Below are 26,243 nucleotides of genomic sequence, written 5' to 3' on the forward strand. Positions count from 1 at the left end.
CCGCTAGGAGCTACGTGTAGAAGTCATTTCATTTTTCTTATTAATATGCTGATGTGCCCGGCTGGTGTGGCTCAGTGGATTGAGCGTCGGCCCGTGGACTGAGAGGCCCCAGTTCAATTCCTAGTTGGGGCACATGCCCAGGTTGCGGGCTCGATCTCCAGTGGGGGGTATGCAGGAGGTGGCCAATCGATGTTCTCTCTCACATTGATGTTTCAATCTCTCTCCCTTCCTCTCTCTCTAAAAAACAATTAATATAAACCATACTTTGCAAAAATATGCTGATGTGTCCAAGCCATTTATGCTTTCATAGGTACATTCTTTCCTCATTTCTCCTTTGATTCAGTTTTTACATCTAATGGTTCAAAGATTTGAGGAGGGCGAGGTGGGGGTTCAGGCAGGTCTTTGTGTACTTGTTTTCCCAGGAGTTTCAGTATACAGACCCTAAAGAATTATCTGGGGTTTATAGATCAGAAGGTAACAATTGCTCCATTGATTTTCAAAAGGCATGGAATTCTGTAGGCAGAACCCCATTAGTCTGTGCCCATAAAAGAGCCAGCAGCTTTTCACTGGTGTACTTGTTAAAGATTACCAGGCTTGATAGTACTACATTTCAAAAGCTAGCATAGTTAAGAAAAGAATTAGCAAAAGTAGCAACAACGGCCCTGTGATTGTGGCTTGCTATTGTTTCGGCTTTTTGGAGACTAGGCATCAAAGGAAATTTTCTTCCAAAGGCAGGGTTTGAGATATAGTGCAGCCCTATTGTTTTGTGTTGTGTTTAAGCTTCGGGTTACAGAAACAATCACAAATTAATTCCTAGCAAGCAGTGTGACATTTTAGCTGCCCCCTTGAAAGGCATTTGGATTCTGGTCCAAGTCTATACTTAAAAGTCTTACTAATCTTAAAATGACATACAGTTGTTTCTTTTTGTTGTTTTATTTTTTCTTTCCTTCCTCCCAAGTATGATTACTTACCTGTTTACTGAAAAAGGTTGCTATGACTTTAAGATCTTAAAGGAGAACAAGATAGGAGTTGGGTTTTTTGTTGTTGTTGTTTTGTTTTGTTGGTTTTTTAAAAAGCAGACTTTCATCTAAGGTAGCCTGCTGGTTCTACTCTGTTTGGATTCTGTTAAAGTCTTTTCCAATGGATTTCTGATTCCTTTTCCTTCCCACCTTCCATAAGAGATGTAAATAAATATTTTGTTCCCTTTTGTCCCCCTCTCTTTCTTCCTCATACCAGACTATGAATCCTCCTCTTCCCCCGCCCCCTCTCCTGGCCTCCACACCACCAGGCGCTGCTGCTGCTGCTGCTGCTGCTGCTGCTGCTGCTGCTGGAATGGGACCGAGGCCCGCCGCAGGACCCACGGACCAGATTGCACATTTACGACCTCAGACTCGCCCCAGCGTGTGAGTGAGGGTGTCATTTATTACTGCTTAAACGTCCGTTTCAAACTCAGTCTGAATAGCAGAGGTAGAGAAACACCTTGGTGATATGAGCTGGTGACAGGCTTATGGCTTCCAAAGTGGTTTGTGTTCTGCAAACTTCTACCCAGTCATGCATATAATTAGGAGACTGCTGGAACAGAATGGGCCTAACACAAGAGCTCCCGAGGCAGCCGTCCTGCTGAGGGAAGGCCTTTCATAGTTGAGGGAAACATAGCTGTTTGCTCCTTTCTAATATTACATGTGTATGGAGCTGCCTGTCGAGCCTTTTGTCTCATTTCTGTTCCTTGCATTAGGATACTCAGGCATGGAATGGTATTCCACACAAACCAAGTCTGGGTGCAGTATGCATGTGCAAAGCTATAAGTCCCCAGCAATAAGTATCCAGAAAAGTCCAGGTATCTGGTTCAGAGGTTATCATCCATAGCCGCATACAGCTAGATTTTTGTGGATCTTCTTGTGTGGGTTTGTATGTTGAACAGTTTAGTCCCGGTAAAAACAATGGATTAGCGTTGTCTGCCTGGTTTCTCTGTGTTGATGGCACTGTCCCCTTGCATTGTGGGGTTGTTTCGTACTCTGTGATCTGCACTTTTATTTCCCTTTGACTTTTTCAAACTCAGTATTGTTCCTGGCTGAGCGTACAAAAGCAGGTGCAGCCCCAGCCTCTGGCTTCAGCTTGCGTGTGGAAGGCAGCAAGCTGTGCTTCCCAGCGGGATTTTATACCATATGTCCTCATTTGAGGCTACTTCCCAAGTCTAACAAGTGCCATTTGGAGAGCTCCATTTTCCCAGTGGGCGCCTAATCCCCAGCAGCAGGTTAGGCACTCTGGGGAGCTGCATTAATTCTTTCAATACCATTTGGTGGGGTGGTCACCTTCACACTGGGAGGACCAGGTTGGCAGTTCTTAATCAGGAAGGCCTCTGCCTTTCCAGTGTGGATGGCAACACCTCTTTCAGTGGACAAGCACCAATACTACCTACAGGTTAAAGGATTATACTTTCTGTCCTCATTTGTACAAGATATTCAAGAGCCCTGGCCTGTTTGACTCAGTGGTTAGAGCATCGGCCCGTGGGCCGGAGAGTCCCAGGTTCTGTTTCCGCTAAGGGCACGTACCTCGGTTGCAGTTTGTCCCTGGCCCCGGTTGGGGTCGTGTGGGTGGCAACCAGTCTGTGTCTCTCTCACATCGATGTTTCTCTCTCTCTTCCTCCCTCTTTCCCTCCTGCTCTATCTAAAGATAAATGCAAAAAAAAAAAAAAAAAGTCCTCGCCCTGGCCGGTTTGGCTCAGCGGTTAGAGCGTCCGCCTGCAGTCTGGAGAGACCCGGGTTCGGTTCCCGCTAAGGGCATGTACCTCGGTTGCAGTTTGTCCCCGGCCCTGGTTGGTCGTGCGGGTGGCAGCCACTCGATGTGTCCCTTTCACATCGATGTTTCCCTCTCTCTCTCTTCCTCTCTCTCCCTCCCACTCTGTCTGTACTAAAAATGGAAAAATGTCCTCGGATGAGGATAAAAAAAAAAAAAGTCCTCAATTGTGGATAAAAAAAAGATTCAAGACTTTGTACCAAGGACGAGTTGTGAGCATCTTCGGTTTTGTCTGTTAGCCCGAAATGAAATATTCTTTCTATTCTAGGTATGTTGCTATATATCCATACACTCCCCGGAAAGAGGACGAGCTGGAGCTGAGGAAAGGGGAGATGTTTTTAGTGTTTGAACGTTGCCAGGATGGCTGGTTCAAAGGGACATCAATGCATACCAGCAAGATAGGGGTTTTCCCTGGTAATTACGTGGCACCCGTCACAAGGTATGGCTTTGAATAAATGGTTTACCAAGTTCTAAACAGAGAAGCTTTGTTCTTTCCCATGGCTCTCAGCCTGTCCAGATTCCTTCTCATATTATAATTGCCTGTTTTACACAGCCAACGGTTAAGAAAATCCATATCTGTGTTTGCTGAGGTCTCTTCTAAGTCTGAAATTCTGAGCTTACTTTTCACAGGGATATATGTGAAATTGTTGGTTTCTGTGAATAAATGTACTGGGTTTTAAGTTGCTTGCTTTAAATAATATGTAGAAGACTCAACTAGACCAGTTTTACTATTTTTCTGCTTGAAAGTAAAAAGCGTGATGTTTAGTATAAACAGAAGCTGTACTGTTCGTACCTCTGTTTCCCTAATGCTCACTGTGTGCCAGGCCCATTTCGCAATGCGCTGCGCCCAGGTGGTCGGCTCTGCATTCTGGTGGCTCGATTGTTCTGAATTCTGGCAATTAATACCTGTAATACCGTCAGAAATGTTCCTTAACTATGGCACAGGCCCTTTATCCTTTTTAACTGAGTTGATTTCGCTCCCTGGGGGACTCTGGCAATGTGTGCACATATTTCTGATGGTCATTATGGCCCGGGGGAGGGGTTGCATCGAAGCCAAGGATCCTGCGAACGGCCCTCCAGAGCCCAGAACAGCCTCCCACAGAAGGGAGTTACCTGGCCCCAAAGGTTGCTGAGGTCGAGAAACCCTGTTATAGGGGAGTGGGAAGTAAGAGCTTTTAGATATACAAAATGTTCTTTGTTTCTTTTAGAGTTACGTTCCCCTTCTGGGCACAGAGGACAGCAGTCTGGGAAACAGAATGAAGTGACCTGTAAAGGCATTGATATTCAGGGAGCCTTGGTTTTTGGCCACTGGGCTCTTACGTGGTCCAGGTTTAACTGTGTGAAATTGTTCCTTAAACCCTCTGATTCTGAATACGTGACTTAATGAATTGACATATTGGTCAGCTGTTGGCCCTGATTTATAGGTTGGCCAGCAGCCTAATCAAATGAAAATCACTATTGTCGCAGATGGTGACAGGATCCTTTAGCTTTCATTTGACTTGCAGATTTTTAATCAATACAAACCTTCTTTTCTGTATACATTAAAATCTACATTCAAGATCCAGAAGACTGCAGATAGATCCCTCCCTGGTGGGGAAAAACAACAACAAAACAAAAACAACTAAGGAAAGTAAAATAAACTGATGAACAAAACATTAAGTTAATAAAGGAAAACATTTTCATAAGCCTCAAAAACAAATTATTTAAAGTCTCTGGAGAGTTGCTTTTTTAGAGGTAATTCTTTGTTATTCATCATGATAAATAATAAGGACGTTCAAGTTAATGACATATCACTTAGTAGAAAGTTACTATAAATAGAATATTAGTAAAAAATAAATAAACATGTTACACAAAACTATGCCAAACCTAATGTAATTAAATTGAACCAGTAAGTATTTATTTAGAGCTGACTGTTCTGCTATAACTACAGATCTTGGAGACATGGAAAAGAACCATTTCACACTGGCCCTTGTCTTCAAGGAACTTTTATCGAGTCAGAAATATCTAATAAGGAATTTACTAAAAACATAATACACCACATTTTATAATTGAGGTCACAGAACAAAGAAATCCACATGAAATAGTCATAAAGTCTTAAGCCTGAGCCTGAGGCAAGGCTTCTTGAAATGGTGGGATTTCTGCTGGATCTTGAGACATAAATGAGATGAAGGTAGGTCCAGAGAAGCCAGAGAGGACATTCCAAGAACGTGTACGTATGTGTATGTGCACATGTGCATGTACACAAGCCCTTGGGTAATGGTGGGGCTGGGGCCAAGTAGGGAAAAGGGCAGGAAACATGAGCAAAGCCTTGGACATGTGAGAGGTTTGGTCTTGGTGTGAAAAGCTGAGCCCAGTAACCATGTTCTTGAGCAGAATATGATGTATGATTTTCTGACTCAAGATACATTGCAGGACCTTTCTCTGCCTCAGGGCCATTGTTAGTTTGAATTTGCTGCTTTTACACTTTGTAAAAATAATTCCATTCGTTTTTTTAAAATGTTTTGTCTTAAAGCTTTGAGTCTTTTTTTTTTTTTTGCTTTTAATTGTTCGGTCTCCCATGTCGCTGATGCATTGGGCTGTCTGTTTTTCTGTCCTGGCAGGGCGGTGACAAATGCTTCCCAAGCTAAAGTCCCTGTGTCGACAGCTGGTCAGACAGGTCGGGGGGTGACCATGGTCAGTCCTTCCACTGCAGGAGGGTCTTCCCAGAAGCTCCAGGGAAACGGAATGGCCGGGAGTCCTGGCGTTGTCCCCACAGCCGTGGTATCCGCAGCTCACATCCACACAAGTCCTCAGGCCAAGGTGTTGTTGAACATGACCGGGCAGATGACAGTTAACCAGGCCCGCAATGCCGTGAGGACAGGTAAGGACAAAGCTGGACTGGAAAGTATCAGGAAAAGGGGTTGCCTGCCTGCTATCAGATCTTTCCTGACAAGTGTCGGTAAAAGCAGATGTGATATTAAAATAGCAAATAACAGGAAGTAGAAGTAGGCCGAGTCTAGGCAGTGGCTCTTTATGCCTGCTCATTTCGGCGAAGCCTCCCCTACGTGTTCATTTAGCCCGATCTGCAACCTCAAAGCCTGGAAGAGATAGGCCGGTCCCAAGAATGTCAGCAGTATTTGAAAACGGGACGTCTGTAGTCCAGAACGTACGATCTCAGACCTCACTTCTGTCTGCTGCAGCTAACCAGTGTGCAGATGATTTTTTATGAATTCAGTCACAGGTCTGTTTTACACCCAATGGGACCTTAAACAGCTTTCTTCTTTCTGTTGTGTTGAAAACCTACCAAGAGTCTTGGGAACCAATGGGAGTAAATGTGTGACTTCTAGCCGAAAAACCAAGAGAAAGAACATGGTTTGTAAGAAAAGAGAGAATCGTGTTAAAGAGGAGGGCAGTTAGTTGGACAGCGTCGACTACCATCAGAAACGGGCTGCGTCTGTAATTCTGTGGAAAGACCTCCTTTCTCTCTAACTGGAGGGCCTCAGGGTTACAGCCAAGCTGCCAGGTACTCAACAGACTCAAGGGCCAACCTGGAAGGGAAATGGCATCTGGGGACCCCGCTAGGATTAAGTGCTTTTAAACCACCATACATCCATTATTTATAGTAATAAACGCAATAGCAGCCTTTCATTATGGTCTGATGCAATGAAATGACTCATGTTTTAACGAGTAGCATTTATTGGAAAGTTGAATTTTACTGTGTTCCCTCTTGTCATTGACTAGTTTTGGCACACAACCAAGAACGCCCTACGGCAGCGGTGATGCCCATCCAGGTACAGAACGCCGCCAGTCTGGGCCCTGCATCTGTGGGCCTGCCCCATCACCCCTTGGCCTCCCCACAACCTCCGCCTGCAATGGCTGCTGTCAATATGGGTCGAGCCAGTGCCCCCCTCGCCTGTGCTGCGGCTGCTTCGATGACCCCCCCAAGCATCACCTCTGCCTCTCTGGAGACCGAGCCCAGTAGCCAGATAATGGCCATTCTCTCTGGACTTCCCACGTCTCCTGACAGCGCTTCGTCAGCTTGTGGAAACAGCTCAGCAGCCAAACCAGACAAGGATAGTAAAGTAAGACCAGCCTCCTGTTTCTCTGCCTGTGCTGAGTCCCAACCTTGCTACTAATGAAAGGACCCGTTCAGCGTCCTTCAGGTGCTTGCCACATGCACGCCACTGTGCCCGATGCTAGATTCCGGTTTCTTTGCATTTACCCCAGAAGCTGCCAGGCCCTGTGCTAGGTGCCGGGGAGGTTGCCGTGAGGAAGACTTAGTCACTTTTCCACCCGCGACTTACATCTCGTGGAGGAAGTTCCTTTCCCCTTACTCATTCTGTCATCATTTTGCTGCCCTTAATTCTTTTTTTTTTTTAATTAATTAATGTTACAGATGTTTCTCTTTTTTTCCCCCATTGACATCCTCCTCTCCCTTCCTCCCCACCCTGTCCCCAGCTTTGTTGTTCATGACCATTGTTCATGCATACATGCATATAAGTTCTGTGGTTTATCTCTCCCCCACCACCCCTTCTTATGGGGATTGTCAGTCTGTACCCCACTTCCACGTCTCTGGGACTACCCTGTTCTTCAGACTGTTATGTTCATTATATTCCACAGATAAGTGAGCTCATATGACACTTGTCTTTCTCTGCTTGGCTTATTTCGCTTAGGATGATACTTTCCAGGTCCCTCCATATTGTCTCAAAGGATAAGAGATCTTTCTTTCTTACAGCTGCATAGTACTCCATTGTGTATATGTACCACAGCTTTTTTATCCATTTGTCTACTGATGGACATTTGGGCTGTTTCCAGATCTTAGCTATTGTAAATAGTGCTGCTATGAACAGGGGGGTACATATATTCTTTCTGATTGGTGTTTCAGGCTTCTTAGGGTACATTCCCAGAAGTGGGATCTCTGGGTCAAATGGTAATTCAATTTTTAATTTTTTAAGGTAACACCATATTGTTTTCCACAGTGGCTGTACCAGTCTGCATTCCCACCTTGCTGCCCTTAATTCTTCCTGTCCAGTTAGTTTTGGTTTTTCTTAGCAGTTCTGTTAAATAAATATTTAACCTATACACGGGGATGAAACTGTTGGTGAGAAGTGTTGTTTGTGGATTTATTTTTTTCTCTAGTATACATGATTATAATCAGCATGCATAGTTTTTCTCTTGCCTTGAAATAATAGGGGAAACATTATTTTGTAAATCCCTTCCTTGATCTTTGAAAAATCTCTCATTTGGGGCTGAACTGCAAAGAAAATGTAAATGGAAGTCTGTGTTTGAAAGACTGATCTACAGGTGGGGCTGGAGACAGGTGACTGGAGGCAAGGGAAGTTGGTGGTGATTGAATGTGAACAGAAAGAGAAGAGTGACAACCAAGTCTGGCTAATTGTATCCATGGCCTTTCCTCAGTAGGCCATGCATTTCTCCTTTAAAGAAGCCCAGTTTGCCCTGGCTGGTTTGGCTCAGCAGTTAGATTGTCAGCCTACCAACCAGAGAGACCCGGGTTCGGTTCCCACTAAGGGCACATGCCTCGGTTGCAGTTTGTCCCCGGCCCTGGTTGGAGTCGTGTGGGTGGCAGCCAGTCGATGTGTCTCTCTCACATCAATGTTTCTCTCTCTCTTCCCCATCTCTCCCTCCTGCTCTATCTGAAGATAAATGCAAAAATGCCCTCGGGTGAGGATAAAATAAATAAATATAAAAAAAAAAAGGAAGCCCAGTTCCGGGAGGCTCTGGGACAGTCATAAACTTTGAGCCACCTGGTCAGTCGTGATGGATGTGCTCTATTTAAATGGCTAGGTAAGCCTGTGAATAGGGGTTTATAAGGAAATAAACTTTACGGCCTACTAAAAAGTTAATATTTAATTGTTGGGTTCACATGAGCGTTTTTATAAAGATTGGTATCGGTTCAGCGTTTATAATTAACTACATTAAACATGGACTCAAGCTGACATGTTCAACTTTGTCAATATCTTTCAAAGAGTCATTTTTATAGTTTAGATGGTAAGGTTTTGGAACAGTGTCTCAGGGCCCTCGTCAGCGAGGAGAACAGGGACTCCTCGGCCCTGCCCTCCCAGAAAACAGTTCACTGAAACTCCGAGGCTTGGAAGGGCCTGTGCAAGACAAGAGAACAGCTCCCGAGGCCCATGTCCTGCTCCTTGAACTTTGAGAATATGTTTCCTTCCATAGCAAAAGAAATTTTACAGGTGAGATTAAAGGTTTCAAAGGACTTATCCTGGATGACCAGGGTGGGATGAATATAATCACAAGGGTTTTCCTGAAAGGGAGGCAGGAAGATCGGGGCCGGAGACGTGGCCTCCGATGCAGAGGTCACAGTGATTGGAGGAGGGAGCCATGGGCCAAGAAATGCAAGCAGCTCCTGGAACCCAGAGAAGGCAAGGAAGCCGACTCTTCTGAGCGCCTCCAGGGGAACGCAGCCCAGCCAGCACCTCACTGTCAGGACCTGACATTTATCCCGAAGTTCGGTAACCCGATACCAGACCTTCCTCGGATTATTCTGCTGCAGACCCATCCTCAGCGAGTGGGCCCTGACCTCTGTTGGATACCTCGTTGCCCACGAGTGCCCTGGCTCCAGAACGTCCGTGCCGTTTTCTTCAGTTTGAGGTGCTCTTGAGAAAATGTTCTCCTCTCTTGTGATGCCTTAAGGTAGTTCAGAGTCTCCATTTTTTTCCTGAGGACACTCCTGAAGTTTTTTTCACTGTTCCTCGTGTCACAGGTTACAAGTTTTCCCTTCCTAAATCTGTTGCCTCATTTAGTGTTCCAAGTCCACTAAAGAGACTTTTCCTGATTGATACAAAGTCAGTGATTCCATGACTGGAGTGTTCTTTTGCCCACATTTCTCCATCCTGTCCACAAGGGTGTCATGGAAGAACTTTTCAAACGTCTGTTGAGATCCAGATGTCTTTTACATTCTCCCATCCAAACCATTCCTCAGGGGCCCCATCATTTTGGCTGTTACTTGTTCTTAGCAAACACCTCCTGGAGGAGTCTCCTCAGCGTCTCCTTTTCTTTCCTAAGTAAACCTTTCAGCCCTGGCCGGTTTGGCTCAGCGGTTAGAGTGTCGGCCTGCGGTCCGGAGAGACCCGGGTTCGGTTCCCGCTAAGGGCATGTACCTCGGTTGCAGTTTGTCCCCGGCTCTGGTCAGTCGTGCGGGTGGCAGCCACTCGATGTGTCCCTTCACATCGATGTTTCTCTCTTTCTCTGTTCCTCTCTCCTCCTCCTTCTCTACCTGAACAAAAAAAAAAAAAAAAAGTAAACCTTTCATTTACTACCCCAGAATTTTCCAGATGGTCTGCAGAGTGCATTGTTGTCTTCTTGAAAATTAGGTCTACCTATGCCCTTCTTTGGCCTGTTGAGTTGCCCCAATCCCAGACTCACCAGGAGCTATCAAAAATTATTGACTGCAGCCCGGCCAGCATGGCTCAGTGGACTGAGTGTTGTCCAATGGACTGAGAGGTCCCGGTTCTATTCCCGGTCCGGGCACATACCCGGGTTGCAGGCATTGATCCACATTAGGGAGTGTGCAGGAGGCAGCCAACCGATGTTTCTGTCTAACATGGATGTCTCCATCTCTGTCTCCCCGCCTCTCTCTCTCAAAAAAAAATCAATAAAACATATTTTTTTAAAAAGTATTGGTTGTATTTCAGCTGTTAATTTCCTCTGTACCTTGGGGTAAATTCAGCCTGTCAAGAGTAGTCATTTGATCTCTAAATCCCGATCTCTTCATCCATTTCCCTAGCAAGGTTTGTTCTTCCTTTCCCGTCTGAAGATTTTCCTGCCCTTCTTATCATCTGAGAACCACCATCCGCACCAAACAGCAGGTCTGTGTCTTTCTTGTTCGTGGTTCAAACATAACTTTTATGCAGCCCCCACCCCTACCCTTTTTTTTTTTTTTTTTTTTTTTTGGATTTTAGCATTTTTGCAACTTTAAACTCATAGGGACCATGCTAATGTTCTTTCATATGGACTTTTCTCTTGATCTTTTTGTAGGAACCCTTTAAAAATTTGAGCCCATTAGAGGCTGCTCCCTGGGGGGCCACATCAGCCCCTTTAGATGCCTTTACATTTTCATCTGCTGGGATAATTTGCAATTGTATGGTTAGAATCTTACTATTCTAACCATGATGAGCCCTCCCTCTTGAATCTTTCTTTTTGCGTTTCAGGTCATGCATATATTTTCTTTGAACTTCTAAAATCAGTTCTTTTAAAACTTTAGCGTTCAAATCGAACTTCTCTTTGACTGCCCACTTCTCAGTCCTCAGTATTTCCGCATCACCAGCCAAAGCTCTTCACCCCTACCTGGTCTTTGCCTTTCCCCGCCGAGTTGCTCAGAATTAGATCCAGAGTCGCAGTTTTCTCAGCTTCCTGTGAGATTAATGTATTAGGAAGTCAAAGAAAAAGCGAATCAGAGATTTTAGTTTTAGTTGAGACTTCCAGCAGATATCTAGGTATTTGACCATCCCCTCATTATTTCTGTCTTCTTTTGTCATTTTATAACCAGCATCACCCACTTATTCAAATTCTCCAGGCAGTGTGGGGTGTGTCCCCCAAATGATAGCTTGTTGATTGCCCTCTTCTTTTCTCTGTATCCAAATGCTGTGCCGTGGACTACCCAGGTGTGCCACGGAGGCACGGAACTTTTTCACGTGCGCACAGGACCGTTGCAACTCTGTACCTAACTGGGCTCTATTCCTTTGAACAGTATTTTATTTGGAAGTCCTAGATCACACAGTCTCAGAAACGTGTTTTTGTCCCTGACTTAAAGTCTCTAGCTGATTTGGTCTGGTAACTGCATTCTGTGGTTTGATCAATGGGCACCTCAAGCTCTGTGATAGCCGTCCAAACATCATCTCGGCTATTTCTTGTGGAAATCCTGGGCCTTCCTGCCATTGCTGCTGTTTTTTCTGAGACTGCTGCTGTCCTCTGCAGTTATCAGTTCAACAGCTTCCTCCGGACACTTTTCTAACTTCACGTCTGAAGGCTTCATCATGTGGTCAGCTAGTCTCCAGGCAAATGTGTTTCCCAGTCCTTATGAGATACTCAAGTATCTGTATATATTTTTTATTGTGTTTTCTTATGATAAAAAATTTGTTATACATATATATTTAGAAGTTAGAGAAAATCCAAACAGAAAACCTAAATGTGATCCAAGATTTCAAAGAAAATCATGAATATCATTGTTTGTTTTTTCTCCTCTATACCAAAATATAAAAACTATTATTTTGGCATGGTAAGGTTTCATCTAGAAAATAAAATCTTTTTCTTCAGTATCAGTTACGTAATTAGCTGTTCTTATAGTCTCTAAATTCTGTTAAAAAATAATCGGGAATATTAAAAAATGTAGAGTTTATTTGAGCAAATATCTAGTAAAATCAGGCAGAGCCAAACGAGAAGTGGTCGGGAGTGTTCTACCTACAAGTCAGGGGCAAGACTTTTACAGAGAAGTCAGGAAGCCAAGCAAGGACATGATTAGATTGGCTATAGCTTGAGCAGTTCCCTGTTCGGGAAAGCCTAGTTGGCCTTTGTGGCTGGTTGTCCTTGGGTTCCGAGTTCTTAACCTTGAGGCATGGACAGGCTTGGGTTTGGGTTTGCTACTGCAGGCTGTTGAGGCATCGGAATGACCTCAGTGTCATGGCTGCTAATCAAACCTCTGGTGGTTCAATCGATTGAAGTTTTAACCCTCACATCAGAAAATGGGGAAACCCCCTGTAAAGCCCGCTCTACTCCAAGTGCTTCCATTTCCTACCCCTGCCTTCTAGTCTGGGGGTGCTTCTTGAGTCTTCTCCGACGCTGACCTTCATTCCCATAGGGGTCTGCAGGAGGGTGCTGTTCTCACGCTTCTGCACATCCCGGGTCTGTCCCTGAAAAACAGCATGTCTACAAGGGTCGACAGTCAGTGCCTCAAATTCCTGAGGACTCTCCCTTAAGGAGCGAACCACGGGTGTTCTTCAATCAATCTGCTAATGTTTGAGGACCTTTGCTATTATTCTTGGTTTTCTTAAGAGGGTCCATCTAGTTTTGTTTTGTTTTTTGATATTTTCTTCAGATAGAGTGGGGGGGAGAGAGAGAGAGAGAGAGAGAAACATCGACGTGAAAGGAACACATCGAGTGGTTGCCACCCTCACAACCCAACCAGCGACGGGGACAAACTGCAACTCTCTGGACCGCAGGCCAACGCTCTAACCACTGAGCCAAACCGGCCAGGGTCCATCTAGTTTTTAAATGCCCATTTTCTTCTATTCTGAACACATGTCCCTACGGGTCACTTTCTTTGCTTACACCATCTTCCCTTTTCTCCAGTTCTTATTTTGCGGTCAAAAACAAAATGGGCCCTGGCCAATTTGGTTCAGCAGTTAGAGTTGTCAGCCTGCGGTTCAGAGAGACCCGGGTTCGGTTCCCGCTAAAGGCACATACCTTGGTTGCATTTTGTCCCCGGCCCTGGTTGGTTGTGTGGATGGCAGCCACTCGATGTGTCCCTTTCACGTCGATGTTTCTCTCTCTCTCTCTTTCTCTCTCTTCTTTTCTCTCCCTCACACTCTATGTGAACAAAAATGGAAAAATGTCCTCGGGTGAGGATTACAAAACAAACAAACAAAAACCGAGATGGTCTGTGGGCTTCGCCGTTTCATTTTCTTAGGGAGAAGCCCACCCATCCTTCCTTCTAAGTGGTTGGAGTCACTGTTCCTGCCCGTGCCGGCAGCTGGGACCCAGACTGGGTCTGGACAGTTAGAGCTGCACACGGGGTTCGGCTCAGAGTGACCTTTGTGATCAGCAGCCTGCGGTCAGCGTGTCCCCCCTTGCCGTTCATCGTGCAGAGCAGGTGTGCTTCCAGAGATGTTGCCTGCGCGGACCTCGCCGAAGAGTGGGGGCTTGGTTCAATATCACCCCTACTCGCAGTTGATTTCAGGCAGACTTAAAGAGGTTTGGGCGATGAGAATGGCGTCGATGCCTATCTCATCGGGCGGGTGTGAGCAATACAGTGTATGTGGGAAGCCTTTGAAATGCATTGAATAAGATTCTTAAACCCAGTGGTCTTTAATCATCTCTAGGATTTCACATGGCCTTTCCCTCTTTCTATGCACTTCTTTACAAAATGCTTTCCTGCCCCCCCCCCCCAAACAGCACCCCTGGTCATTCTCTCCCCCTTGCCCAGCCGTGCTCTGCAGCGCTCCTGCCCTACAGCCATGCTGGAGTCTGCACCGGAGCATGTGCACTGTCTGTCGTCTTGCTCACTGCTGTGTTCCCAGAGCCCAGCACATGGTTGGTTCATATATGACAAGTCAATACATATTTGTCGAGAGAATGGGTGGTTATTGTTATTAGACAATCGTATGAATTAAGTTTTTGAAATTCCTTACCTAAGAACAGTGACTGGTTCTTGGGGGTCTGGCTGCGTACATTTTTGATGACCAGTGGCCTGGGAGATTGTTTATCTGTCACTGCGTTCTCTGGACATCCAAGGGCAAGGAGAGGGATAAGAGGAAGACTCGGGGTAGAACATGGTTAATTGCTGTCGCTCATATGAAATTTATTTTTGCTTGGGAAGGTGCTCTGACCTGATGTTTCTCATAGTGTACTCATTCTGTGTAATGTGACTAATAGAAAGTCATTAAGTCGATGTTCAGAAATTATTTTTATATGTAAAAAGTACTCTTTCTGGAATCTAGTGATTATTTTCTGACCCAAATAGTTCTTTTCCTTTTTTTTTTTTCTTGTCTGAGACACATTTTTAAATCATCAAATCTGATAAGAAAATGATGACTATAAGAACATTTTTTTATCTGAGAATAATTTCTTGGGAAACCCACAAGCGAAGAGTTGATGTTAAAAGATATGCCCCCCCCCTTTATGCATGCTAACATTACACTTAAAAAATTGCTTTGCTGAAGTGTAGTCTTTATTAATTCGTCCATAGTTTTCTTTTCTGCCATTGGATTTAGAAAAAACAAAGGTGCCTTTAAATGATAAGCATCTGAGTTTGCAAAATGATCTCTCTCCTGTGCACATTGTTCTGCTAACGCAGAAAACCTCAGAATAGGATATTAACAACACAGCTCCTGGGAACGAGGGCAGCATCTTTTCCGTGCTAACATCCAGCCCCCACCCGCACACCCCGAGACACCTAATCCTCTGCCTTCTGCTCCGTGGTCGTCAGCATCGGCTGATGATGATAACACATCCCCTAGAAGTCATTAAAGCAATCTATATTTAATGTGTTTAATCATTTTAGATGAACCAAGTCATCTTTCTTCTTAATCACTTTAGAGGCTGTTCCCTGAGCACCATTCAGTTAACTGATATTTTTCTGAGTGCCCAGACCGAGCTTTTAAGAAACATCTTTAGCTGTGCTTGCTGAGATTGTAATTTATCAATGGACTTCATGTTCACAGCAGCTCTGCGGGGATCCAGGGATTAGAGAGTGCTTTCCTGCATCACGGCAGAAGCAGCTGGAGGCTGTGGCTGGCTGCTGTTTTAGGTGTGGAGCCATTGGACAGTACCCTTTCCCAGCTCCTTCTCCGGCCCCAGACCTCGGGCTCCCTTTGAGAAGTGTGGCAGCAGCTCTGGCAGGCGTTTCATTAGCCCACTTCACTGACCATGGTGTCGAGTAACGTCTTGGTCACCACTGGATGATCTAAAACAGCCCCTTTCACTCTGGCCGGTTTGGCTCAGAGGTTAGAGCGTCAGCCCGCGGACCAGAGAGTCCCAGGTTCAGTTCCCTCTAAGGGCACTACCTCGGTTGCAGTCTGTCCCCGGCCCTGGTTGGGGTTGTGTGGGTGGCGGCCTGTCGATGTGTCTCTCTCACATCGATGTTTCTCTCTCTCTCTTCCACTCTCTCCCTCTCATTCTAGCTGAAGATAAATGCAAAAATGTCCTCGGGTGAGGGTTAAAAAAATAAAATACCCTCTTTCTCCTTTAGCTGTGAGATGAGCTAAGTGTTATCCCTTTCGCCCACCTGCCTCATGCTCTTCCAGTCTTGGCCTCTCAGCTCAGGAGGTGCCGGGTTCTGCACCAGGCAGGCACTGGGTGTGATACACAGGTGTATTCAGTCCAGGCACTTATTCAAGCAGGTTAGTCCAACTTGATAGGGTCATTTATTGGCGCGCAGATAGAAACCTGTTGGCAAATGTGAAGTTAGATGAATGAAGCAATAGCTGGGAAGGTGTGTTGAGGCCAGGCCTTAAAGAGAAATGCAGAAGACTCTTCCTCCAGCTGGGGTAGGGAGAAAGGGTGGGGGGCGCTGTCAATGGGTTGGCTCTTCTCATGTGCAGCCTGAGTTGAGCATGGACAGAAATGACAGCCCTCCCACCCTCTTACCCCTCCCTCTGTTTCTGACTCGGGAGTCAGCACACACTGTGAGCACCGTTAGACCGCGGTGCAGTCTCCCCAGAAGTCTTTCACTGTCTGATAAATGATTACTTTCATCTCTTCCTTTTTTTCTGCCATTCGGTGTCTAATGGAGCTGTGTCATTATGGAGTCAGACTCGTTTCCCTAAGGGATTTCTCCTGAGTATGAATGAACTAATATTTCCAGGAAAAATTCCTCAGTGTTATATCTCCTTGTGGGCCCCTCATAATTCTATTTTCCTACTAGTGGACCATAATAATTTCAATTTTCCTATAGAGTTTTGTAAAGAATTGCTTCTCTGTGAAATGTTTTATTTTCCAGCCATGTTTCCATTCAGAGGACTTTCTGATGACATCTTCGTAAAACAATTTAAAATGATGATTGTTACCTACGCTTGGTCGTCAGAAAGATATTGACAGTTAGGGTTTGGGAATGAAGGGAGCTAGCTCTAGATCTGGCTTTTTGAAAGGAGCAAAGAACAAAGATGTCAAAAGAGACAAAGATTCAAGACATGGCTTCTGTGGACTGCTATCGCTGGGAATAATTCTTATTTGTACATTTGCTTGCAAAAAGAGACTTACAGTGGTTTTCACTTACACTGAAACTCTCTTTGAATTTTTTGTAGAGTTGTTTTTGGCTTTTTATTTGTTTGTTTGTTTTCCTTTATTGATATGAGAGAGAGACAGGGAGGGAGAGATAGAAACCTTGATGAGAGTGAACATCAATTGGCCACTGAACATCCTGCCTGGTTCCCACTGGGGATCGGGCCCACAACCTGGGCATGTGCCCTTGCGGAAATCGAACCAGCTATCTCTGGGTGCATGGGTCGATGCTCAACCACTGAGCCACACCGGCCGAGTGTTTTTGGCTTTTTAAACAAGGAAGTACCTGCACAATAGAACTGATTTGACTTCTGTTATTTTTGGCCTGTTAAGTTTTGTAAAGGTGACCTGTGAGAAGTAAGTTAGCCCCTAACTCTGATGAAGACATCACTGCCTGTACGTATAAGAAGTCAAGTCTGTGGGTAGAGAGTAAAATGGTGTTGGGTTTGTGTTTAATTCACGTGCAATAACCAGAGATAGTACAGGCAAAACTTCAGGAAATGAAATCCACAATCTGAGATTTCCATTTTGTCCTAAAATGTCTGTGTCTGCCTTCACCAAGCCTGAGCTGTGAATTGGTGAGTTTTTCGTCTTACACCTTTTTTACCTGCTCTTCGTACCTCAGTAGAAGGTAGTGATGAACAATGGAATGCCCAAAGCAAGCAAAAACGCGCAGGCGGAAAGGGGGAAAAGAGAAGCAAAAGGTCAGGTTAATACCACACAGAATTGGAAGCAGATGGTGGAGAACCAAATACCCACAGAAGTAATTTTAAAAGATCAAACCAAACATGGAAACTGGTGCTCTGTGGATTACAACGCTACAGTACTGTCAGTCTTCAACTAATGTAGGTTTTTTTTTTTTTCTTTTGTAGAAAGAAAGGAAGGGGTTGTTGAAGTTGCTCTCTGGCGCCTCCACCAAGCGGAAGCCCCGAGTGTCCCCTCCAGCCTCGCCCACCCTGGAGATGGAGCTGGGTGGTGGCGATTTGCCTCTGCAGGGAGCGGTGGGACCCGAGCTGCCACTGGGGGGCGCCCACGGCAGGGCCGGCTCCTGCCCTGTGGACGGGGATGGCCCGGCCGCTGCAGGAGCCGCTCTGGCCCAGGAGGCTCTTCATCGCAAGACTAGTTCCCTAGACTCTGCTGTTCCCATCGCTCCGCCGCCTCGGCAGCCCTGCTCCTCCCTGGGCTCTGTCCTGAATGAGTCCAGGCCTGTTGTTTGTGAAAGGTGAGTTCCCTGTTTTCCCAGGACAAACCTGACAAATGCATGGCAAGCTTTATGCTGGAATATTTATTCTGATATTTAAGATATTTTTCCACACCCTCCTAAGTTTTTTTAACAAAATATGTAATAACAACCAAGCATTGGCTTTCTTTTGCAGTAACATACTCGAGTCTCTGCTTTTCCCTCCTGTGTGTCTTACACGGATTTAGGCCTCCAGCCTTCCTTTCGTGTATTTTAAACAGACAGCCACTCAGAATTGTATCGGGGTGACCTCTGTCAATCACGGGGAACTTGTTCATGTCTGGTCCCTCTTCCCACTTCTCTTCGATCTCAGCAGTTGCTCCCTTGTTTCTTCCTTTGCCTCTGTACTAGTCCCTGCTACTTGTAAAGCAGTTGGAGAATTCCACCAAAGAAGAGGATTCTCTTTTTATTCCTCCTGAGAAGGGTGTGGCTCAGTTCTCAGAGACCTGTCACCTCCTGTCCTTGTGACTTGGTTTGGTTACACTCAGAGTAATGAGCCTGTTGCAGTGATTCTGGCCCTCAGTACTGATTATACACGTGAGCAGTTTTGTTTGACGTAGTCCCTGGGAGTCTCGGAGTGCATCAGGAAAGGAAATAGGTTTTTCAGGTTTTTTTAAAGATATTTTATTTCCGCCCTGGCCAGTTTGGCTCAGCGGTTAGAGCGTCGGCCTGCGGTCCGGAGAGACCCGGGTTCGGTTCCCACTAGGGGCACGTACTTCGGTTGCAGTTTGTCCCCGGCCCTGGTTGGTCGTGCGGGTGGCAGCCACTCGATGTGTCCCTTCACGTCGATGTTTTTCTCTCTCTCTCTCCCTTCCTCTCTCTCCCTCCCTTCCTCTCTCTCCCTCCCACTCTATCTGTACAAAAAATGGAAAAATATCCTCGGGTGAGGATAAAAAAAAAAAAAAAAAGATATTTTATTTCCTTTATTGATTTCAGAGAAACAGGAAGGGAGAGGGAGAGGGAGAGGAAGATAGAAACATCGATGAGAGAGAACATCGATTAGCCGCCTCCTTCATGCCCCCCCACTGGGGACCGGGCCCACAACCTGGGCAGGTGCCCTGACCGAAAGTCGAACCTGCGACCTCTTGGTGCATGGGTCAGTGCTCAACCATGAGGCACACCGGCCGGACAGAAAATAGGTTTAATAAAACAAATATCTTCTATGAAATGAAGCGCTGTTCATTCCCCAGGGAAATAATGAAATACACTAAAAATCTTTTCACAGAATGCATACACATACTATACACATTTGTTTCAGAAAGTGGCATCTGGTTCATTGTCTCTACAGGCCTTCGGCCCTCTGTCCCTGCATTTCATGAGGAAAGCAGATTTGTCATGTGTAGAGGTGTTGCCTATTAGGTAGCATTTCCTATTACTGATTTGAAATCTTACTATTAAGTGTTATACCTTAAAATGGCTTAAATTCACCTCTCTCAGTATTTCAGATGTCCATTGTACCCACCAAATTCTGAGCCCTTCATTCATGTCTTTCTGGGCCTATTTTTTTGACCCAAAAAAAAAAACTGGAAAAGAATAAACTTCAAACAACCTATGCGCGTGAAGTACAAAGTATACAGCTTGCAGGTTTTTATAGTGAGGTGAGATAATTTTCTGTCATTGTAATCCTGATGAAAGCAGTTCCTTCCCCACTAACGAAACCATCCTGTCTTTCCCCTCCGCTATTGTGCTCTCTGTAAAGCTTTGACATGGTGTCCCGAGCTCACGGCATCTTCCATTCTGACAGCAACCTTTCCTGCCGGATCGCTCTGCTTTCCAGGGACGGAGCCTCGGTCCCTGGAGGGAGTCCAGTGACTTGTTTACTTTCTTTTGGTCTCAAAGGCTCCTCCTCTCCCCACCCCCAGGCATTGACCTGCAGTTTTCCCTTCAGGCCCTGAGTGCTTTCTTCTTTTCCCTGTCATTTGTGGCGTTTGTGTGACCATCCTGAGTGCTCATTCACTTGGCCCAGGCCCTGCTCTCCCGCCCCCATTGTGTGTTCCTTTTCAGTCGCCAGATGTCCTCCATCGCGGTGGCTTCTGCATTCCAGCCCCTTCTTCTGAGAGGGCTGGTCGCCAACAGCAGGCTCCTGCTGTGCCGGGCGTCTGGACAGGAGAACGGACAGGGGACAGCGGTTCGGGGAGCACGGGGCGCACATCAGACGGGGAACATGGAGACTTGAACGAGGGGACAGATGGGCACGGCAGTCTGGAAGTCTCTGGCATGCTTTTTTATAGAACCATTTCCACTTTTACAAGTAGGAAAGGGGCTTTGGAGAAGATTTCTGCCCAGGTTTATATTTTTATAGTCCACATGTTCCGGGGAATATTGAATGTAAAGAGCCGGCCTGACCAGCTTTTCACGGCCCCTTTGCCTTCATACGTTCATGGTGATAATATTTATTTAACTTGGAGTCTCAGGTCTGCCTGGCTATAAAAGCGATAGGAGCCCTAGCCATTTTTGCTCAGTGGTTAGAGCATAAGCCCACGGACCAAAGGGTTGTAGGTTCAATTTCCAGTCAAGGGCACGTACCTGGGTTGCAGGTTCGATTCCTGGCCCCGGTCAGGGTCATGCAGGACGCAGCCAATCAATGTATCTCACATTGATGTTCCTCCCTCCCTTCCACTCTATCTAAAAATCAATGGAAAAATATCCTTGGGTGAGGATTAAAAATAATAAATAAATAAAATAAAAACAATAGCAAAGATGCGTGCAAACAATTAGTAGGAAAACATCCTATTATTCACTGGGAATGAAACTTTTTGGTGACCAGAAAGCTACCAGCTGTATCATTTTTGATATTTCAAAACTTTCAACACAATAACAAGTACTTAATGCTAAAAAGGAAGGAACAGTGAACTTTCACATCAGTGTGATTCAGAATTCAGGATCTTAGATTCGTTGATTCACAATCTAAAGGTCAACAGCTCCTGCCCTGGCAAAGTGCGGAATATCTGCAGTTCTTTTGGTAGAATGTTTACTGATAGAATTTCATAGAACTATTTTTTAGGTATAGTATTGGCACAGCGTGAGATGGGATCCCTCTGCAGATTAATGACGAGAACAAGCATAAAATTTCTCCTCAACCCTTGGCCCTGTCCCATCATTCTAGAGTGAGAGGATGTGACGAGGGACGGCGGTGGGAAGCCTCCCCAAGACGGGAAGACTGAAAACAATCTCACAGTGAGGAAGGAGGAACCTTGAGGTGTGTTGACAGGTCTTTGTGTCAACTGAGAGGATTCTCTGAGGAACAAAAGGATTCTTTTGTGCTTGTCCGAGAGACTGAAGAAAACAAACAAGAAATAACACCCTATATCCTGGAGGCAGCAAATGTATCATTGATGACAGCAAAAATAATAGAACAAATATTTGAGGCTCTATTTTAGAGGGATTGAGGGAAAAACAGTCGGGAAATTGCAAACAGAAAGTGGAGATACAATATTTCAGAAGGGATGGCGAATAAAAGAAAGTGTATGTGACAGCTGCTTTTACCTTCTAAAAATAGACAGATAAAGGGCTTACAGAGACAGAGCAAGTCCTCTCTGTATATTGGTAGGTTTAGGAATTAAACTGATAACTATATACCTGTAAGTCCATGTCCTAAATTAGAAAAAAAAAAAAAACTATGATCTTTGGTCAAGGATTAAGCTAGAACACTTGGAAACATACACATTGTATAGAGATAGACTTTCAGAGAGGTAGTCGGCTTCAGCAGCATGATCGATTGAGAAGCTGTGGACATAGTTTACTTGGGCCGCAGGCAAACTGCAAAGAGAATGAGCATGGTTTCGCGAGTAAAATACTTGATTGGCTCTTAGGTTGTTGTAACAACTAACAGAAAACAGTGAATGGTTACCCACCCAGACCAGGGTGGTGGGCAGAGTGGCCCCCAGAGCCACCGGGGTCCAGTTCGGGCTATGCTAGGGGAGATTAGAAACAAAAAGGTGTTAGACGTGTTTACTATTTTTCCATTATTTTTACTCATGCATTCATTCATTTATCCTATTTTTAACATTGTGGTAAAATAAAAATGTGCCGTTCTTTTCATTTCAAATTTCAGTGGCATTAAGTTCATTCACATTGCTGAGTGACCATCATCACTGTCCATTTCTAGAACTTTGTCATCATCTCCAGCTGAAACTCTGCATCCATTAAACAGTAACTCCCTTCCACCCCCTCCCCCCCAGCCCTGCCAGCCACCATTCTGCTTTCTGTCTCTATGAGCTTGACTGTTCTGTGGGTACTTGAAATTGGGGATATTATCCTTTTCTGTGTGGCTCTAGCATAATGTTTCAAGGTTCATGCATGTTGTAATATTTGTCAGAATTTCATTTTTTAAGGAGCTTTATACAGTTTTTAAAAATAGTTTCAGAGTATAATTGGACCTTTCCTTCTTTGTCATTCAACGTACATATTAATATACGTGCCGGGCTAAGTGGAATGAGGCACACATGTGAATTGCCATCGTCTCACCCCTCAAGCAGCTTGCAGTCTGGTAGAGTAAATGAGGCAGGGATGCAGATGGCAATGATACAATGTAGACTGGGCTGAGTGCCATTCACAACACACAGAGGCCTCTGGGATCTGGTCAGGCATGAAATTACTTCCAGTCATGGGCTAGAGAAGACTTCGCAGGAGAATTGGAGCATAGCTCTGCGGGGCTGGCTGGGCAGAGAGATCGTCTGAGGGACCTCCCCAGCGGAAGGAGCCGCACCAGCCAAGGTGTGGCGTCAGGGAAGTAAATGTCATATTTGGGGGATGTGTTCAGGGTTAGAAAAGTGTTTGGAACATTGGTGGAGATAATAGTAACAGTAGCCATACAGAGAGACTGAGACCTGATCATTGAGGGCCCTAAGGACCAGTCTGAGGATTAGCCTTACTCACAGGCATTGAGAAGCTGGTAACAATTTCTGAGCAACAGGTAGTAACAAATAGAGTTGCCAGTTAAGAAAAATCAGTGTGTGCCCTGGCCAGTTTGGCTTAGTGGTTGGAGTGTCGGCCTGCAGACCAGAGTCCTGGGTTCGATTCTGGCCAAGGGCACGTACTTCAGTTGCAGTTTGTCCCCGCCCCAGTTGGGGTCGTGCTGGTGGCAACCAGTCGATGTGTCTCTCTCACATCAGTGTTTCTCTCTCTCCTTCCTTCTCTCCCTCCCGCTCTATCTGAAGATAAATGCAAAAAAATGTCCTTGGGTGAGGACAAAAAAGAAAATCAGTGTGTTCAGTGTAGGAAGGAATGGGGACCAGAAGAGGTTTGAGGTAGGGAGGACAGGTAGGTGATTGGACCACGCAGAAGGTCATGAGTTTGTCACAAATGATAGTGGCGGTGACAACAAAGAGGGATGGAGGGGGTGTGGTCTTTGAGGGTGGGTCAGCAGGGCCCATGGAGGTCACAGGAGAGAAGTCTTTGCCTCCTGAGGTTCAGACCTTCCCAAGAGCCCCATTCAAGTGAAGACACGCAGAATCCGAGTGCGCAGCGGATGGGAAGGCCTCCACAGCTGCACCTTGCACCTGCTGTCGGTCTGTAAACATTCTACTTGGCAAACCTCTCCGTGCCTGAGATAGCTGGCCAGTTGTGCCCAGTATCTGGCTCTAGGAGTTCATGTTAGAAATCGGTATGCAAACTCCCTCACGAGGCTCCAGGCCAGAATCAGAGCTGGAAGATCTCGGAGCAGGGGCTGTTACCGTGCACCTGGTAGTCTTCATACACTCAGGGCTGTGTCACAGTTTCCATTATGCACATGGTGTCTCGTTCCACCCCCAGAGGTTTGTAACTGAGCAATGAAATGTGCTCCCCCTGCGAACTTTGCAGGAAGATTATGTTCTTAGCCCAGCAGCAGTTCTAGTTCAAGAAATCTTGGACAAAATTGGTTTTGTGCATTTCGTGAAATGCAAATATTCATCTAATTCACTTCAAGTTTTTTAAGAACTATTTTTGTTTCCTTTTCCCTTGAAGGCAGCTCGCGGGGAACGCATTTCATCAGACATCTACTCTGAATGGGATCTGAGTCATTTGTCCCCCCCCCCCCCCCAAATTATAGAGCTTTGCTTAAATTTTAACTTTCCCCAAATGGCAACTATTTACATTGCTTTTTATATGGATTTTTAGTGTGTTGGCAACAGACTTGAGAAATCTCATCTGAACCTGTTCCTTCAGATAAGTTCAAGATGAAATTATTTGTGTTGCTCCTACACATGTCAGAGAAGGTATTCCAAAACCTTCACTACGCCATTCAAAAGTATGTCAAATCTAATTATCAGGCAGTTTTCCTTGAGGTCATGTTCGGAGTCTGGACCCTGGGCCGGGGTGGCCAGCGACTGCCTGGCCCATTCTTCATCTCCTTGGAGCACCAGACCCCGCCTGCTTTGGCCTCCACCAAACGTTCATAATAGGTGTGAACGGTGTGAGCATCACACTTATAATCTCACTACATTACACGGTAATAACTGTTTAACTCTCTACAGTCCTATTCTACAGATGAGGAAACTGAGGCCGAGAGAGCTGAGATCATTGGCCCAGGTTAATCTGCTCCAGATGACCTTTATGGCTGTGTCCGACCCCAGGCCACAGCTGCCCCCACAGTGCCATGCCTCTGCCCTCGGGCCATGCTTGACTGAACCCTAACCCGTGTTGTGTATAAATATTCACGTTTGAATTAACTGCGCCTTTCTTACAAACGATAAGCCAGACTCCCTGCTGTGCTTTTGCTTCAGATCTTGGAGGATCGTTTGCTCTGTTGCCCAGAGTAGCTCTGGAATTGTTTGGGCAGCCACCAGATCTTCGCAGAGATGCCTTTTGAACAGAGTAATAGCCTGAGACTCTTGCTATGGTCCTTCCTAATGAGAACGGACTCTGATTTTTTCAGGACAGAGATCGGTGAAGCTAGCACTCTTCTGGAAGGACTAGGCTCTGATGGGTTTTATGAGTTTCGGGGCAGTGCTATAGAATTTGTTCTGACTGTCATGTTTTAAGCCATAACATTATTTACTTACCGTCAAGAGTGGGTCCTCTAATCTGCTGTGTGACAAATCACCCCCAGAATTTCATGGCTTAAAACAATAAACATTTATTATCTCACTGCTTCTGTGGGTTGGGGAGCTGGGAGCAGCTTCTCTGGGTGGTTTTGGTGTAGGCTGTTTCTTGAGATCGCAGTCCAGATGTCAGCATGAGCTGGTCATCTGACAGCCTGCCTGGGCCGGAGGACTCCCTTCCACGGTGGCTCATTCACATCACTTGGCTACTTAGTTTCGGTGTTTGGAAAGAGACCTGTTACCCACCATGTGGTCCTCTCCATAGGGATGTTGAATTTTCTCACAACACGGCAGCGGATTTTCCCCAGAGCACATATGGTCCAAGAGAAAGTAAAAGAAACCACCTGCCTTTCATGACCAAGCCTCAAAAGTCACACACTGTCGTTTTCACAGCATGTTATTGATCACACTGTTTATCACTACGCGTTGTTGGAGGAGGCCACGCAGGAGCGTGATTACCAGGGGGCCAGGCTCACGGGAGCCAGCCGGGGGGCTGACTCCCATACATCACTGTGTACCCCTTCGGTGGAGGAAACAAGAGAGGAGCCAAAGGGGGCTTCGTGCTGGGGCACAGAAAGGGGTGAAAAGAGGATATAGAGCTTAAAGCAAGGGCCCCCCTCTGGTGTCCGTGGCTGCTAACCCTCACTTTGCAGGAGACCAGGGAGCATGGGAACGGGATAGATAACATTAAACCAACGAGGCTTCTGGGGGCTTTAAGTGATCATTACACCTGTCCTGCTGATGTCTGAGTTGAGAACCGATGGAGAAAGAGACACGGTTGTTCCACTAACGAGGATAGAATGTCAGCCTCATTACGAGCAGGGTTGGATCTGTGGCCATGGCTTCCCCTCCCTGTCAGACCTTAGGACAGCCTGCCCAAGGGAGAATTCGAGTCTGTAAAGCAGATGAACTTCCTTAGATGTGCTGCCTCATCCACGTCAAGCCCTAGGCAAGGGACACAGGGAGACCCGCAGATGCAGTCTGCGAGTCCAGAAGGCAGGCCTGGCCCCTGGCCACGCGGAGCCTACAGGGTGACGGAGAGGCAGAAGCCCACTGGGCCTGGAGCAGTCGGTTCAGACAGGCCTGAGCCCACCTGCTCAGCTGCTTCCCACTCTCGCCAATCAAATCCACTTCTTTCGTCTTGGAGAAAAGGAAGGACAGGGCATTTCCTCCAGGGACATGGAATAAAACTTTCCTTCTGTGTTACAGACATTCGCAGGGGACAAGGTGGC

The 26,243-nt window shown here is 45.9% G+C and overlaps 1 protein-coding gene across 1 annotated transcript in view; it reads left to right on the plus strand.

The window, feature by feature from the left end:
• Positions 1-26,243, plus strand: part of SH3RF1 (SH3 domain containing ring finger 1) — a 166,165-nt gene that overhangs the window by 139,325 nt on the left and 597 nt on the right. Inside the window, exons 7-11 of the mRNA XM_036240139.1 lie at positions 1,237-1,403; positions 3,065-3,235; positions 5,397-5,656; positions 6,517-6,857; positions 17,622-17,971. Coding sequence (XP_036096032.1) covers positions 1,237-1,403; positions 3,065-3,235; positions 5,397-5,656; positions 6,517-6,857; positions 17,622-17,971 — 1,289 coding nt within the window. The remainder of the gene's footprint in view (positions 1-1,236; positions 1,404-3,064; positions 3,236-5,396; positions 5,657-6,516; positions 6,858-17,621; positions 17,972-26,243) is intronic.

This window comes from Molossus molossus, unplaced genomic scaffold, assembly GCF_014108415.1.
Source record: "Molossus molossus isolate mMolMol1 unplaced genomic scaffold, mMolMol1.p scaffold_m16_p_4, whole genome shotgun sequence".
NCBI classification, from domain to species: Eukaryota; Metazoa; Chordata; class Mammalia; order Chiroptera; family Molossidae; genus Molossus; species Molossus molossus.